At 48.5% G+C, this 18,035-nt stretch overlaps 1 protein-coding gene and 1 pseudogene across 2 annotated transcripts; both read right to left on the minus strand.

The window, feature by feature from the left end:
* LOC136613084 (zinc finger protein 585A-like) overlaps nucleotides 1–18,035 on the minus strand; it is a 45,218-nt pseudogene that overhangs the window by 6,207 nt on the left and 20,976 nt on the right.
* LOC136608558 (oocyte zinc finger protein XlCOF29-like) lies at nucleotides 5,334–17,844 on the minus strand. Of its 2 annotated transcripts, none has more exons than XM_066589118.1 (3): nucleotides 17,687–17,844; nucleotides 15,500–15,659; nucleotides 5,334–5,662 (listed from the first exon to the last, which is right to left on the minus strand). In XM_066589118.1, the coding sequence occupies exons 2-3, from the start codon at nucleotides 15,593–15,595 to the stop codon at nucleotides 5,423–5,425; spliced, it is 336 nt and encodes a 111-aa protein (XP_066445215.1). In that variant the 5' UTR covers nucleotides 15,596–15,659; nucleotides 17,687–17,844; the 3' UTR covers nucleotides 5,334–5,422. The 2 variants fall into 2 exon arrangements, with proteins under 2 accessions (XP_066445215.1, XP_066445214.1); XM_066589117.1 differs by lacking the exon at nucleotides 17,687–17,844 and adding an exon at nucleotides 15,787–15,861.

The following is an 18,035-nucleotide window of genomic DNA, read 5'->3' on the forward strand; positions in this document are numbered from 1 at the left end:
CACTCACTCACTCGCCAAAAGTTCTCCAACTTCCCGATGTCGTAGAAGCATGAATTTTGGCACAAGCATAGATTATCTCCAAAATAGGAAAAGTAATTGGGTCCCAACTCGATTATTCAATTCTATGCACAAAAGAATTAGCGTCCAAATTTTACGTACAAATCTAATTTTCTCACTTTCCTGTGTCATAGAAACGTGAAATTTGGCACGAGCATTGATTATGACATAAATAGGAAAAGCTAATGGGTCCCAACTCGATTATTCAATTCGAGCGCAAAAGAATTGGCGTCGAAATTTTACGTGCGGAATGTAATTTTTTCACTTTCCGGTGTCATAGAAACAGGAAATTTGGCACGAGCATTGATTATGTCATAAATAGGAAAAGCTAATGGGTCCCAACTCCATTATTCAATTCGATGCGCAAAAGAATTAGCGTCCAAATTTTACGTGCGGAATGTAATTTTCTCACTTTCCGGTGTCACAGAAACGGGACATTTGGCACGAGCATTGATTATATCATAAATAGGAAAAGCTAATGGGTCCCAACTCCATTATTCAATTCTATGCGCAAAAGAATTAGCATCCAAATTTTACGTGCGGAATGTAATTTTCTCACTTTCCGGTGTCACAGAAACGAGATATTTGGCACGAGCATTGATTATATCATAAATAGGAAAAGCTAATGGGTCCCAACTCCATTATTCAATTCTATGCGCAAAAGAATTAGCGTCCAAATTTTACGTGCGGAATGTAATTTTCTCACTTTCCGGTGTCATAGAAAAGGGAAATTTGGCACGAGCATTGATTATGTCATAAATAGGAAAAGCTAATGGGTCCCAACTCGATTATTCAATTCTATGCGCAAAAGAATTAGCGTCCAAATTTTACGTACATAATCTAAATCTCTTACTTCCCGGTGTCATAGAAACGGGAAATTTGGCACGAGCATTGATTGTGTCATAAATATGAAAAGTTAATGGGTCCCAACTCGATTATTCAATTCTAAGCGGAAAAGAATTAGTGTCCAAATTTTATGTACGTAATCTAATTCTCTCACTTCCTGATGTCATTTCATATAAAGAAACGTCGCATGGTTGCCTCCACGTGGTGTTTCCTGGGTAACGCAGAGAACTATGCAAAATGATGAACATATGTTTTTCCTCAGTATCTCTAAAGTAACCACGACTTCATAAGATTTTCCGTGTGAACACCAGATAAGCACCAGTACCAAATTAACTCGGGCGAAGCCGGGTATATCAGCTAGTTATAATATATTTTGTATGTCTCTTCTTACCCTGTGAAATAAGAGGCTGGTGGTTCTCCATCTTGACATCCTTGTACAGATCCTTGTGTTCTTCTAAATACTCCCACTCCTCCATGGAGATGTAGACAGCGACATCCTGACACCTTATAGGAACCTGACACACACACACACACACAATGATACCGTCATTACCCAGACACCTCTAGTGCTGTTACCATATAATTTCCCAGCATTCCCAGCAATGTCACCTCTCCAGTTAGCAGCTCAGTGATCTTGTTGGTGAGTTCTAGGATCTTCTGCTCATGTATCGGTAAGTGAGGAGGAGCCTCTGTGATGGGGCTCTGGCTCCTGCTCCATCCTCCTGACTCATGGAGATGGCTGTTAGATATCGCATCATCACCCGATGTCTTCTTCACCATCATGTAATCCTGTGTATGGAGAGAAACATGTAGAGAACTGAACCCAGTATTCCTCCATCATTAAGATTGTGATCCCAGTGTGCAGAGCAACAGGACAAAAGTTTTAATCAGTTGGGTGGTCTATCCGTGATCGTGAGAGGATGTGCAGTGGGAGAGCTTTGATCTGATAGCAGCACAATCTGGCACCTTCGGACTGCCTGCTGCATTCTACAGCTTTCTAAAAGCCTCCACAGTCCTCCCCATGCCTAATGGCTCAAAAAGATGGGATGAGGGGAAGGCTTCCGGCCCAACGTGGCCTAGTGCAACCAGTTAAACCATGGGCTAAATTTTCAGGGATTCCCACATGACCAATCGCAGCAGTGGACCGGAGTTCCTGAACCCAAGAATTTGCCCTGCAGAGGTTCAGCAGACGCATTTGACAGGAGAGAACAGTGCAAGGGAATGTAAGAACGGTATGGAGCTGGCAGATGCATGTGAATGAGCTTCGTGCCCAGCGCCTCAGGTCAACGTAAAAACCAACAGATCCATACCAGAAGGGGGACAGGACAAGGAAGCGCAAGGAAATGTTAGGGCAAAAAAGGCTGACTAACTTCTTTGCTGTGAAAGAGCAGGACGAGGACAAACAGGCTACAGGACCTTCCACTCCAGAGGAGCAGATGCCGAGAGTGGCGTCACGGGGTGACACCTTGCATCAGAGATCGGGGGAGCCGTGCAGGTGTCATGGCAGCCAGGGGCCTTCTGAAAGGCCCCAGGGCTGCCTTAGCAGACTGCCTATCAAGCCATCCTTGTGGGGTGGCTTGATAGACTGCCTGTCAAAAAGCAGTATGATGTAATGCTATAGCATTACGTCGATCTGCAGAAGCGATCAAAGCATCGCTGGTTGTGGTCCTCTAGTAGGACTAAAAGAAAGTGTAAAAATAAGAACAAAAAAAACTTACTAATTATTTAAAAAAAGTAATAAAAGTTTTAAAAAAAACCTTTTGCCATATTTGCAATAAAAAAAATCAAAATAATAAACCAAAAATATGTGTTTGGTGGGCCTTGTGCTCCTTCTGCCGTCAGTCTTTTTTGTTTCTATATAGATCACAAACTAAATAGCCATCCATATGATCCTGCTGGTTCCTGGCTGCCCTTTCCTCCTCATTACAAGGAGCCTACTTACCATTCTCATTGCCCCTACAACATTACTATTAGCTCATTGGTTCCCACCATACAGAAATGACCATATTGGTGGCCGATCTTCACATTCTCTGCTGTTCAGTTCTTTAGTTCTCCCTCACTTGGAAGGTCTGGAAGCCGTTATACAGGACACTGGATTACTATTACTTCCTTTAACCCTTTCCAATCCAATTTTGGATTCAGGGTCTCCTAGGAGGCTTTCACTTTCTGCCATTACACAACTAAAGCCAGTACTGCAGTATGTGAAGCAGCGGAGTGGCCGGCAATATACAGTATGAATACCCTGTCGGACGTCTTCAGACTTCGGAGCTGTACAGGCTTCAATCAGAATGTAAGAGGACGTCCGACAGTGCATTGGAAAGGGTTAATGCATTTTAACTCAGCTTTGTTTAGCTTGTTAAATACTGCAATAAGGATAGGGCTGCATGGCGACTTCAGCCGAGACACATGGCGCTTGGTCTAACACTGCAATATTGCTCTACGACATTATAAACTAAGGGAGGTGAATCTGGTCCCAATGCGGCTTACAAGCTGATGTGACCGGACTAATGTAAGAAATCCAGTAGGGTTGGATTTCTTGGGATCATCGTTCATGGAAACCTTTATTGACCTTTTTCACTTTTATTAATTTACAAAGTCACAAAGCTATAATGTAAGATTTGGTCATTTTGACCTGTTTCACATCCAAAGTCGCTGGATAACCCGAGCCGTAAGAACTGAGAAATACAGAAAAGTTTACCTCTCCGGTCAGCAGGTAGATGATCTCTAAGGTAAAGTTCAATATTCTTTTGGTAATCTCATTGCTGTTCTTCTCCATCCTCGGTGGGTCATTCATAAGTAGGACTGTTTCGGAGGAGAATATGAGAGAAATGGAGGGTTCTAGTACTGCCGGCCCTTTATAAAAAAAGGAAATACTCTAAATCATACGGTGATATACAAAACCTCAATTATTGAGATAGTTTAAGAGCAGCCTAGATGGAACAGGTGTTCTCCTGCCGTCAGTCTTCTATGCTTTCAGTCATTATATACCCTCTTTCCCTGAAAATAAGACAGTGTCTATTATTAAGTTTTGCGCCCAAAGATGCGCTAGGTCTTATTTTCAGGGGATGTCTTATTTTTCAATGAAGAAGAATTAACATTTATTGTTGAAAAAAAAATGAACATTTCTTATCTACTGTACAGTAGTTGTCATCACAAACCAGCATAACCAGCCAAACTGTGAATCCTATCAAGCATTTCATGTTACTACCATTATTTCCATGTAGAACAATCTATGGTACATTTAGCGATCCCGATATTTATGAACACAAAACAGGATTTATTCAATGACAGTCCTGTCATCATCTTCTGCAACATCATCATAGCAATCCAAACCCTGAATTTCCTGGAGAAGCCGCCCAAACCGCGAGATTTCCGCCAGGAATACGCCCTATGAGAATCCAGCCTTAAGAATCAAAGTGACGCATTGGTTGCCTGATTCACACACAGGGCCATAAAAAATAAGGGCTGTAAAGTACCTGGCTCCCACCCACAGCAGTTCCTGGACCACTGGTACAGCAGGGATGGTGTTGCAACTTATGGCCACCAGGGGAGCTCATCACAGCAGACTTGCCCAGCAGGGACAGAGCATACAGTATGGCGTTTTCCGGCCACCAGGGGGAGCTCACCACAGCACACTCGTAGAGCACAGCAGAGACAGGATAACGGCGGCAGGCGACAGGATAATGGCAGACTGTGTGCAGATCTACATCTAGCAGTAGGGGACAACCGGGATGGCGGCAGGCAACCGGCCTCTTGATGCCTTGCCTGCACATTAACAAGGGACGGCCGTGGAAGGGAACATCGGGGTTGGCGGCAGGTGACCGTCTATGTCCTGCATGCAACTGCAACGGACAGTGAATGTAGGGGACAATGGCGGCTAGCTAAAAAGAATCACAGCTGCATGCTCTGGTGTTCTGTTCAGTGGACATGCTTCCAAACAAGAATTTTGCTAGGTCTTACTTTTGGGGGAAGCCTTATATTTGGCACTTCAGCAAAACCTCTGCTAGGTCTTATTTTCAGGGGATGTCCTATTTTTGGGGGAACACGGTAGGTGCAAATCTAAGAGATGGGATCCACAATACAGTATATAAAGAGAAACTTCACACTCTTATCTTGCACAAGGAATTTTTTTTAATGGAGACAATCCACAGACATTGTGACATTTTGGTCGGTTACTTGGATCCTTTCACGTATACGCATGACGGCTAAAACGTGATGTGAATAGACCCTAACTTCCCCTAACTTCACACTATTAGATGTCTAAACCTTTCAGCCTATTTTTTCTGATTAAAAATGCATCCAATAATTCGAAAAATACAGAGTAGGTGTGTGTATATTATAACATAATGCATCTTGTATGTCTCTTCTTACCCTGTGATATCGGAGGCTGGTGGTTCTCCATCATGACATCCTTGTACAGATCATTGTGTTCTTCTAAATACTCCCACTCCTCCATGGAGAAATAGACAGCGACATCCTGACACCTTATAGGAACCTGACACACACAATGATACCGTCATTACCCAGACTCCTCTAGTGCTGTTACTGTATAATTACCCAGCATTCCCAGCAGTGTCACCTCTCCAGTCAGCAGCTCAGTGATCTTGTTGGTGAGTTCTAGGATCTTCTGCTCATGTATTGGTAAGTGAGGAGGAGCCTTTGTGATGAGGCTCTGGCTCCTGCTCCATCCTCCTGACTCATGGAGATGGCTGTTGGGAGTTGCATCATCCCCCGATGTCTTCTTCACCATCATGTAATCCTGTGAAGAGAGAGAGACATGTAGAGGACTGAACCCAGTATTACTCTGTCAATAAAAAGTGGGAGATTGTGATCCCACTTTATAGAGCAACATGTCAAAAGTTTTAATCAGTTGAGTGGCCTATCCGCAGAGCTCTGATCTGGTAGCAGCACAATCTGGCTCTATCAGGCCTCCAGCAGCACTCTACAGCTTTCTTAAAGCCTCTGCAGTCCTCTATACGCCATTCAATAAGAGGGGCTTTGCTGCCCGATCAGATGCCACAAAGCCTTCCAAACTACCACAGTCTAGCGCATCCAGCGAAGCTGCAGGCTAAATGTCAGGGACACCCACACAGCCGATCATGGCAGCGGACTGAAGCTCTTGGAGGCAAAATTTTGTCTTGCAGAGGCTCAGCAGAGGCCCCTGATGTGAGAGAATAGTGGCAGGGAAGGAGTGAACTGGATGGAGCTGGCAGACACATTTGAGTGAGCTATGTGCCCTGCGGAACGTAAAAACTGACAGATCCACAGTGTACTAAAGACCCCACAGTGCCGTACCAGAGGAGGACATGACAAGGAAGCGGCAGGTGAAGTCAGGGCTGAAAAGGCTGAGGGACTTCTTTGCCGTGAAATAGCAGGAGGAGGAAAAACAGACCGCATGACCTTCCACGCCGGAGGAGCAGATGCCGGGAGGGGCTGCGAAGGGTGACCTCTTGCTTCAGAAACATGGTAAGTAGGTTTACCCTGATCCCCTGCTCTCGGAGCACCCATCAGGCACACAAAAAGGTGAGAGATGGAGGAAAGGAAGCAGAGGAGACAGCCACTACTCCCAGCATATGGCCAGAGGCATGGAAACTGACATTAACCTGTGGGGAGAACCTCATGGGTGCCCATTTGGCCACTGGATCTTAATGGGCTCCTGCAACTTTCGCTTTGATGAGCACATGAATGGAGCTTGGTGCAGATCTGTTTTGCCACCATTCAACGCGGCATCCAGGGCTGTGCATCTTCCGTGAAAGGGTGTGTGGAGCAGCCTGCACGGTAATTGGAGAGCAGCTCATCTAGGCAGCTGTGCCACAATCATCTTCAGGAGTGGGGAGAACAAGTGAGCTATGTAGCTGCCTGTTTTCCACTCTCCTGCAGGAATATAGGAGAACCTAAACCCACGACCATGTGACAAAATCAAAAAATTATTCTCGAAGACATGTGAGTTATGTCTGTCCTCCTTTGGACATAAAGCTGAAACTGATCTTCCCCAGCAGGCAGGAAGAGGTTACAGCTGATGGAAGAGCCAACTTTTGTTCAGGATTTATGTCACCTCCTAGTGGCAGCTACTACCCACTGTATCCTGTATCCCCAATATTCCTGACAAGAAATAGTGATAAGAGGGACCATGATCAAGCTAGGGTCACATCACAAAAGGTAAGAGACAAAATATTAAAAGACGTGATAATGTCCCTAGAAAAATGAGAGGACGAGTTAAAGAGAAACCCTTCAATGTCCCTCAACTTGGAAAGAATGAAAACTAGATCTAGATTTAAAGGATTCCTAATAGAAAGCCCCGAAAAGACAAAAAAACTATTAAACATCACCCACTACTTAGCAAATAATAAATTCAGTAAGCTGATGGTGAATATGGTTAAACAAAAAAGAATCTAAAGAAAAATACCTCATCTGATAGATAAACTAAATCACAAAATCAGCACCCCTGTGGACATAGCCGAGGCCTTCAGAGGGTTCTACTCCAAATTGTACAAACTTAAAGAAGACCGTGAAACCCCATAACCATCCAAAGAAAAAAAAAATATACATAATGACAGCTTTCTCTGCTTGGTCCACTTACCTACACTAACACAAAACCAACTAGAGTCCCTAAATTTACCCGCTGAAAACTTTCTACAGGCTGTGTGATGAATTTATCCTTCATAGAAGCGAATTGTTCAGATACCTACAGATTAAAGGTATTCTGGAAAAATTCCTAACAAAAGAGCTCCAACTCCCGAATTACTGTCTATTCAGCCCTCCTCCTTACAATCTTAGCCTGAAATTTCTCTACAAGATCTTTATCAAAGAAATGGCGGAGGGGGAAGGAAGTTTCAAGAAAACTCACATCTTCAACTGGGAGAGAGATCTAAGGGCCTCATATTCTGTGGAGAAGTGGTCCCACATGTTTAAGTGGGCCCACAGGTCTACACTATGTGCAAGCCTAATAGAAGTCCACTTCAAGGTAACTACCAGAGGGTATTATTCACCCTTCAGGACAGCTACCCTCTTCCCAAATGCTACAGACGAGTGTTGGAGACTAGTGGGGGTCAAGGTGTCCTACTCCATATGTTTTGGAGCTGTGGGAAACTGCGTTCCCGGTGGCAGGAGGTCTTTAAATTAATACACAAAATGGTAGGAGTGGAGATTTCTCCATGCCCAGAGCTAGCCATTTTCCTCATCGGTATCGAGAAGATCCCCACTGAGTTTAGAAGGATGGTTACTAGAGATGAGCGAACGTACTCGTCCGAGCTTGATACTCGTTCGAGTATTAGCGTGTTCGAGATGCTCGTTACTAGAGGCGAGCACCACGCGATGTTCGAGTTACTTTCACTTTCATCTCTGAGACGTTAGCGCGCTTTTCTGGCCAATAGAAAGACAGGGAAGGCATTACAACTTCCCCCTGCGACGTTCAAGCCCTATACCACCCCCCTGCAGTGAGTGGCTGGCGAGATCAGGTGTCACCCGAGTATATAAATTGGCCCCTCCCGCGGCTCGCCACAGATGCATTCTGACAGAGATCAGGGAAAGTGCTGCTGATGCTGGAGCTGCTATAGGGAGAGCGTTAGGAGTGATTTTAGGCTTCAAGAACCCCAACGGTCCTTCTTAGGGCCACATCTGACCGTGTGCAGTACTGTTGAGGCTGCTTTTTGCAGTGTTGCACATTTATTTTTTATTTTTTGCATATCGGCCGTGCAGAGCATTGCGTCCAGAGCATTGCGTCCTGCAGTAATTTTACATAGTCCACGGCGAGTAGTGGTGGTGAGGCAGGGACAGTGAAAGACATATCCAGTCTATATACGCAGTGGGCTTTTCCAAAAAAATTTGGGAAAAAAAATCTATTTGGGCTGCCTGTGACCGTCCTGACTGTACTGCGTCTCTGCTGGGGGTAGTTGTCCTAATTCATATGCTGCCAACTAAGTGTTACAGCAGGCTTGCGCAAAATTCTTTCCTGCCTCTGCGTTGCCTCTTACATCACCGCTGTCATCCTGTCCAGAGTGAAACAGTCTGCAGTAATTTTACATAGTCCACGGCGAATAGTGGTGGTGAGGGAGGGACAGTGAAAGACATATCCAGTCTATATACGCAGTGGGCTTTTCCAAAAAAATTTGGGGAAAAAAATGTATTTGGGCTGCCTGTGACCGTCCTGACTGTACTGCGTCTCTGCTTGGGGTAGTTGTCCTAATTCATACGCAGCCAGCTAAGTGTTACAGCAGGCTTGCGCAAAATTCTTTCCTGGCTCTGTGTTGCCTCTTACATCACCACTGTCATCCTGTCCAGAGTGAAACAGTCTGCAGTAATTTTACATAGTCCACGGCCAGTAGTGGTGGTGAGGCAGGGACAGTGAAAGACATATCCAGTCTATATACGCAGTGGGCTTTTCCAAAAAAATTTGGGAAAAAAATGTATTTGGGCTGCCTGTGACCGTCCTGACTGTACTGCGTCTCTGCTGGGGGTAGTTGTCCTAATTCATACGCAGCCAGCTAAGTGTTACAGCAGGCTTGCACAAAATTCTTTCCTGCCTCTGCATTGCCTCTTACATCACCGCTGTCATCCTGTCCAGAGTGAAACAGTCTGCAGTAATTTTACATAGTCCACGGCCAGTAGTGGTGGTGAGGCAGGGACAGTGAAAGACATATCCAGTCTATATAGGCAGTGGGCTTTTCCAAAAAAATTTGGGAAAAAAAATCTATTTGGGCTGCCTGTGACCGTCCTGAGTGTACTGCGTCTCTGCTGGGGGTAGTTGTCCTAATTCATATGCAGCCAGCTAAGTGTTACAGCAGGCTTGCGCAAAATTCTTTCCTGGCTCTGTGTTGCCTGTTACATCACCGCTGTCATCCTGTCCAGAGTGAAACAGTCTGCAGTAATTTTACATAGTCCACGGCCAGTAGTGGTGGTGAGGCAGGGACAGTGAAAGACATATCCAGTCTATATAGGCAGTGGGCTTTTCCAAAAAAATTTGGGAAAAAAAATCTATTTGGGCTGCCTGTGACCGTCCTGACTGTACTGCGTCTCTGCTGGGGGTAGTTGTCCTAATTCATACGCAGCCAGCTAAGTGTTACAGCAGGCTTGTGCAAAATTCTTTCCTGCCTCTGCTGTGCGTTCCGTAAGCGAAGTCAGCCTCCAACCACAGGCCAATAAGCGGCACATTTAATTACAGCGTTCTGTTTCTGCACTACTGGTAATACAGCATGCTAAGGGGTAGGGGTAGGCCTAGAGGACGTGGACGAGGACGCGGAGGCCCAAGTCAGGGTGTGGGCACAGGCCGAGCTCCTGATCCAGGTGTATCGCAGCCGACTGCTGCGGGATTAGGAGAGAGGCACGCTTCTGGCATCCCCACATTCATCTCACAATTAATGGGTCCACGCGGTAGACCTTTATTAGAAAATGAGCAGTGTGAGCAGGTCCTGTCGTGGATAGCAGAAAGTGCATCCAGCAATCTATCGACCACCCAGAATTCTGCGCCGTCCACTGCTGCAACTCTGAATCCTCTGGCTCCTGCTCCTCCTTCCTCCCAGCCTCCTCACTCCATTACAATGACACATTCTGAGGAGCAGGCAGACTCCCAGGAACTGTTCCCGGGCCCCTGCCCAGAATGGCCAGCAATGGTTCCTCTCCCACCGGAGGAGTTTGTCGTGACCGATGCCCAACCTTTGGAAAGTTCCCGGGGTCCGGGGGATGAGGCTGGGGACTTCCGGCAACTGTCTCAAGAGCTTTCAGTGGGTGAGGAGGACGATGACGATGAGACACAGTTGTCTATCAGTGAGGTAGTAGTAATTGGAGTAAGTCCGAGGGAGGAGCGCACAGAGGATTCGGAGGAAGAGCAGCAGGACGATGAGGTGACTGACCCCACCTGGTTTGCTAAGCCTACTGAGGACAGGTCTTCAGAGGGGGAGGCAAGTGCAGCAGCAGGGCAGGTTGGAAGAGGCAGTGCGGTGGCCAGGGGTAGAGGCAGGGCCAGACCGAATAATCCACCAACTGTTTCCCAAAGCGCCCCCTCGCACCATGCCACCCTGCAGAGGCCGAGGTGCTCAAAGGTCTGGCAGTTTTTCATTGAGAGTGCAGATGACCAACAAACAGTGGTGTGCAACCTTTGTCGCGCCAAGATCAGCTGGGGAGCCACCACCACCAGCATGCGCAGACATATGATGGCCAAGCACCCCACAAGGTGGGACGAAGGCCGTTCACCGCCTCCGGTTTGCACCACTGCCTCTCCCCCTGTGCCCCAACCTGCCACTGAGATCCAACTCCCCTCTCAGTACACAGGCACTACCGTCTCCTGGCCTGCACCCACACTCTCACTTCCGCTGTCCTCGGCCCCATCCACCAATGTCTCTCAGCGCACCGTCCAGCCGTCGCTAGGGCAAGTGTTGGAGCGCAAGCGCAAGTACGCCACCACGCACCCGCACGCTCAAGCGTTAAACGTGCACATAGCCAAATTTATCAGCCTGGAGATGCTGCCGTATAGGCTTGTGGAAACGGAGGCTTTCAAAGGTATGATGGCGGCCGCGGCCCCGCGCTACTCAGTTCCCAGTCGCCACTACTTTTCCCGATGTGCCGTCCAAGCCCTGCACGACCACGTCTCCCGCAACATTGTACGCGCCCTCACCAACGCGGTTACTGCCAAGGTCCACTTAACAACGGACACGTGGACAAGCACAGGCGGGCAGGGCCACTATATCTCCCTGACGGCACATTGGGTGAATTTAGTGGAGGCTGGGACAGAGTCAGAGCCTGGGATCGCTCACGTCCTTCCCACCCCCAGAATTGCGGGCCCCAGCTCGGTGGTGGTATCTGCGGAGGTGTATGCTTCCTCCTCTAAACCACCCTCCTCCTCCTCCTCCTACGCAACCTCTGTCTCACAATCAAGATGTGTCAGCAGCAGCACGTCGCCAGCAGTCGGTGTCGCGCGGCACGGCAGCACAGCACAGCGGTGGGCAAGCGTCAGCAGGCCGTGCTGAAACTACTCAGCTTAGGAGAGAAGAGGCACACGGCCCACAAACTGCTGCAGGGTCTGACAGAGCAGACCGACCGCTGGCTTGCGCCGCTGAGCCTCCAACCGGGCATGGTCGTGTGTGACAACGGCCGTAACCTGGTGGCGGCTTTGCAGCTCGGCAGCCTCACGCACGTGCCATGCCTGGCCCACGTCTTTAATTTGGTGGTTCAGCGCTTTCTGAAAAGCTACCCACGCTTGTCAGACCTGCTCGGAAAGGTGCGCCGACTCTGCGCACATTTCCGCAAGTCCCACACGGACGCTGCCACCCTGCGCACCCTGCAACATCGGTTTCATCTGCCAGTGCACCGACTGCTGTGCGACATGCCCACACGGTGGAACTCTACGCTCCACATGTTGGCCAGGCTCTATGAGCAGCGTAGAGCTATAGTGGAATACCAACTCCAACATGGGCGGCGCAGTGGGAGTCAGCCTCCTCAATTCTTTACAGAAGAGTGGGCCTGGTTGGCAGACATCTGCCAGGTCCTTGGAAACTTTGAGGAGTCTACCCAGATGGTGAGCGGCGATGCTGCAATCATTAGCGTCACCATTCCTCTGCTATGCCTCTTGAGAAGTTCCCTGCAAAGCATAAAGCAGACGCTTTGCGCTCGAAAATGGAGGCGGGGGAAGTATGTCGCTGGATAGTCAGAGCACCCTCCTGTCTATATCTCAGCGCGTTGAGGAGGAGGAGGAGGAGGGGGAAGAGACAGCTTGGCCCACTGCTGAGGGTACCCATGCTGCTTGCCTGTCATCCTTTCAGCGTGTATGGCCTGAGGAGGAGGAGGAGGAGGAGGAGGAGGATCCTGAAAGTGATCTTCCTAGTGAGGACAGCCATGTGTTGCGTACAGGTACCCTGGCACACATGGCTGACTTCATGTTAGGATGCCTTTCTCGTGACCATCGCATTACACGCATTCTGGCCACTACGGATTACTGGGTGTACACACTGCTCGACCCACGGTATAAGGAGAACCTTTCCACTCTCATACCCGAAGAGGAAAGGGCTTCGAGAGTGATGCTATACCACAGGACCCTGGCGGACAAACTGATGGTAAAATTCCCATCCGACAGCGCTAGTGGCCGAAGGCACAGTTCCGAGGGCCAGGTAGCAGGGGAGGCGCGGAGATCAGGCAGCATGTACAGCACAGGCAGGGGAACACTCACTAAGGCCTTTGACTGCTTTCTGGCTCCCCAGCAAGACTGTGTCACCGCTCCCCAGTCAAGGCTGAGTCGGCGGGAGCACTGTAAAAGGATGGTGAGGGAGCACGTAGCCGATCGCACGACCGTCCTCCGTGACGCCTCTGCCCCCTACAACTACTGGGTGTCGAAGCTGGACACGTGGCCTGAACTCGCGCTGTATGCCCTGGAGGTGCTTGCTTGTCCTGCGGCTAGCGTCTTGTCAGAGAGTGTGTTTAGTGCGGCTGGGGGAATCATCACAGATAAGCGTACCCGCCTGTCAACCGACAGTGCCGATAGGCTTACACTCATCAAGATGAACAAAGCCTGGATTTCCCCAGACTTCTTTTCTCCACCAGCGGATAGCAGCGATACCTAAACAATACGTAGGCTGCACCCGCGGATGGAAGCATTGTTCTCTATCACCATCAAAAACGTGGACCTTTTAGCTTCATCAATCTGTGTATTATATTCATCCTCCTCCTCCTGCTCCTCCTCCTGAAACCTGACGTAATCACGCCGAACGGGCAATTTTTCTTAGGCCCACAAGGCTCAGTCATATAATTTTTGTAAGCAATTTTTATACGTTTCAATGCTCATTAAAGCGTTGAAACTTGCACCTGAACCAATTTTTATTTTAACTGGGCTGCCTCCAGGCCTAGTTACAAATTAAGCCACATTAACCAAAGCGATTAATGGGTTTCACCTGCCCTCTTGGTTGGGCATGGGCAATTTTTCTGACGTGCATTAGTACTGTTGGTACACCAATTTTTTGGGGCCCTCGCCTACAGTGTAATCCAATTAATTTTTTGCCCACCTGCATTAAAGCTGACGTTACATCAGCTGTGCTGGGCACTGCAATGGGATATATTTATGTACCGTCGGTGGGTTCCTGGCACCCACCCATGCTGTCGGTCCACACGGAGTTGTAACTGCATGTGTCCACTTCTAAAGAACCCCAGTCTGACTGGGGCATGCAGTGTGGGCCGAAGCCCACCTGCATTAAACATGACATTACCTCAGCTGTGATGGGCACTGCAATGGGATATATTTATGTACCGTCGGTGGGTTCCAGGGAGCCAACCATGCTGTCGGTCCACACGGAGTTGTAACTGCATGTGTCCACTTCTAAAGAACCCCAGTCTGACTGGGGCATGCAGTGTGGGCCGAAGCCCACCTGCATTAAACATGACATTACCTCAGCTGTGATGGGCACTGCAATGGGATATATTTATGTACTGCCGGTGGGTTCCAGGGAGCCACCCATGCTGTGGGTCCACAGGGACTTCACAATAGGGAGTTGTACTTGCCTGTGTCTATGAATTAAAAACCCCAGTCAGGTTGGGGCATGCAGTGTGGGCTGAAGCCCACCTGCATTTAATCTGACGTTAGCTCTGCTGTCCAGGGCACTGCAATGGGATACATTTATGTACAGCCGGTAGGTTCCAGGGAGCCACCCATGCTGTGGGTGCACACGGAATTCCCATTGCGGAGTTGTACCTGCCTGTGACTATTTATAAAAAAACGTGGTCTGACTGAGGCATGCAGACACCTTGACAGAATGAACAGTGTGTGGCACATAGGTTCCCCATTGCTATGCCCACGTGTGCAGCTCTTGATGGCGGTGGCACAGGATTATATTTCTCATTGCTTCTGTACAGCATTGTGGGCTATCGCCCCGCCCCTTTTAAAGAGGGTCGCTGCCTAGCCGTGCCAACCCTCTGCAGTGTGTGCCTGCGGTTCCTCCTCATGGCAGACGCACTTATAAATAGACATGAGGGTGGTGTGGCATGAGGGCAGCTGAAGGCTGGGCAGGGACAGTTTGGTGTGCGCTGTGGACACTGGGTCATGCAGGGGGGGTTGGGCAGCATGTAACCCAGGAGAAGTGGCAGCGGAGTGGCATGCAGGCAGTGATTGTGCTTTGTTGGAGGTAGTGTGGTGCTTAGCTAAGGTATGCATTGCTAATGAGGGCTTTTCAGAAGTAAAAGTTGTTGGGGGGGGGGGGGCACTCTTGCCGCTATTGTGGCTTAATAGTGGGACCTGGGAACTTGAGATGCAGCCCAACATGTAGCCCCTCGCCTGCCCTATCCGTTGCTGTGTCGTTCCCATCACTTTCTTGAATTGCCCAGATTTTCACAAATGGAAACCTTAGTGAGCATCGGCGATATACAAAAATGCTCGAGTCGCCCATTGACTTCAATGGGGTTCGTTACTCGAAACGAACCATCGAACATTGCGAAAATTTCGTCCCGAGTAACGAGCACCCGAGCATTTTGGTGCTCGCTCATCTTTAATGGTTACCCACATCCTGCTGACATTTATTAGTTTACAAGTTCACAAAGCTATAATGTAAGATTTGGTCATTTTCACACCCAAAGTCGCTGCGTAACCCAAGCCATAAGAACTGAGAAATACAGAAAAGTTTACCTCTCCCGTCAGCAGGTAGATGATCTCTAAGGTGAAGTTTAATATCCTCTTGGTAATCTCATTGCTGGTCTTCTCCATCCTCGTTGGGTCATTCATGAGGAGAGTTTGAATGAGGATCTGGGAGAACTGGAGGAACTGGAGGGTTCTAGTACTGCCCGCCCTATATGAGAAAAGGAGAGACTCTAAATCATACGGGGACATCATCATGTGTGATATACAGAACCCCCTTATAGAGCATTCGAAGAAACAGAGTCTTTAGAGCCGTCACCACATTACAGGGAGATTACCAGTTAGATGCTTGGAACAATCTTCCAGCCGATCTGGTTGGAAAATCATCAATAAATGAAGTTCTGCCGCCTGGAATAAGAGATCTATCCTGCGGCCGTTGTCACACGGCGAAAAGACGGCGCGAGGTTTGTGTGTTGTGAGATGTGCAAATATGAATCACATTCTTTTGGATGGGGTCAAATACATGAGTGCATCACAGTATGGAAAATAATTGCGGCATGTCCGATGTGTGTTCCCAGGGAACGCCTCGCCTATTGGTTTCAACAAGGCCCAAAAACCCAGCAAGTGATGCGCATGTGATGCACAGTTTTCCATTGAAAACACTTGGCGATCCTCCAATGCAGCTGAAAGCGACACAAACACCTGACATTGCACGTTGTTAAGCGCGATATCTGCCCAAATTTCACACCCTGATATCGCACTTGCTGCGTGAAATTAGGCTAAAGAGAAACAACCCCTGACAATCTGTTATTATACCCGCAGGAAAGCGTCAGCGCACCATGAGCCCTAAATAGGCTGACTGTCTACGGGCGGGTTTGAATTGCGTTCTCCGCGGTGATAATCCAGCCACGGGGAACACGTTGCTATGGAGAGCGCTTCCCCCCTGTCCACAAGAGGAGGAACATTGTGATTCTCCGCTCGCAGTCAGTAATTTGCAGCATGCTGCGAATTTACGGCGGTTCTCCCCGGTCAGCCTATCTGTCAGATAGGCTGAAAGCAGAGATACGTCTGCCGACTCCTGCTCCTGGGTGGCAAAGCCTGTGGACAGACAGCCTTATACCAGCTGCAAGGCGTCTGCACACCACAAGCCCTTATTATACCCGCAGGCAGGGGTCTGCACACCACAAGCCCTTATTATGCCTGCAGGAAGGTGTCTGCGCACCACAAGCCCTTATTATAACAGCTGGAAGGCGTCTGCGCAACACAAGCCCTTATTATACCTGCAGGAAGGTGTCTGCGCACCACAAGCCTTTATTATACCTGCAGGAAGGTGTCTGCGCACCACAAGACCTTATTATACCTGCAGGAAGGTGTCTGCGCACCACAAGACCTTATTATACCTGCAGGAAGGTGTCTGTGCACCACAAGACCTTATTATACCTGCAGGAAGGTGTCTGCGCACCACAAGACCTTATTATACCTGCAGGAAGGTGTCTGCGCACCACAAGACCTTATTATACCTGGGAGGGGTCTGCGCACCACAAGCCCTTATTATACCTGCAGGAAGGTGTCTGCGCACCACATGCCCGTATTATACCTGCAGGAAGGTGTCTGCTCACCCCTCAAGCCCTTATCATACCTGCAGGAAGGTGTCTGCGCACCACAAGCCCTTATCATACCTGCAGGAAGGTGTCTGCGCACCACAAGCCCTTATCATACCTGCAGGAAGGTGTCTGCGCACCACAAGCCCTTATCATACCTGCAGGAAGGTGTCTGCGCACCACAAGCCCTTATCATACCTGCAGGAAGGTGTCTGCGCACCACAAGCCCTTATTATACCTGCAGGAAGGGGGTCTGCGCACCACAAGCCCTCATTATACCTGCAGGAAGGTGTAAGCGCACCACAAGACCTTATTATACCTGCAGGAAGGTGTCTGCGCACAAGCTTTTATTATACCTGGGAGGGGTCTGCGCACCACAAGCCCTTATTATACCTGCAGGAAGGTGTCTGCGCACCACAAGCCCGTATTATACCTGCAGGAAGGTGTCTGCGCACCACAAGCCCTTATTATACCTGCAGGAAGGTGTCTGCGCACCACAAGCCCTTACTATACCTGCAGGAAGGTGTCTGCACACCACAAGCCCTTATTATACCTGCAGGAAGGTGTCTGCGCACCACAAAACCTTCTTCTCACCGCTTACTGTAATTACAGAAACTGCACAAAAACATAAACTTACCCGAATCCTCCAGCGTCTCGGGGAGATTTTTATACTTTTTTCTACCTTAATTTTGTTTAAGTCTCACTAAAATAATGCAGCAACCATCAGGTGTGAATGTAGCTGATATCAGTGTGCTGTATATGTGTGTGTGTGTATATATATGTATATCCTCTGGCTGAAAACAGAGACAATAGTACGAACCAGGAACTGCTACACTGTAATAGCTGAAGGACCTGCGATTATATCACTGTCATGTGATCAGTATATAAGGGGCGGGGCTCAGCAGTGAGGAGTGGTGACTAAAGAACCTGTGATGATGTCACTGCCATGTGATCAGTATATAAGGGGTGGAGATCTGCAGTGAGAA

This window comes from Eleutherodactylus coqui, chromosome 1 (genome assembly GCF_035609145.1).
Source record: "Eleutherodactylus coqui strain aEleCoq1 chromosome 1, aEleCoq1.hap1, whole genome shotgun sequence".
In the NCBI taxonomy this organism is placed as follows: domain Eukaryota; kingdom Metazoa; phylum Chordata; class Amphibia; order Anura; family Eleutherodactylidae; genus Eleutherodactylus; species Eleutherodactylus coqui.

What these genes read in the sequence shown, in the direction of transcription:
- LOC136608558 (XM_066589118.1), bottom strand. Translation starts at nt 15,595, where the DNA reads ATGAATGACCCAACGAGGATGGAGAAGACCAGCAATGAGATTACCAAG. An exon ending in TCTACCTGCTGACGGGAGAG is followed by an intron (nt 5,663 to 15,499) that starts GTAAACTTTTCT and finishes CTCTCTTCACAG; the next exon opens with GATTACATGATGGTGAAGAA.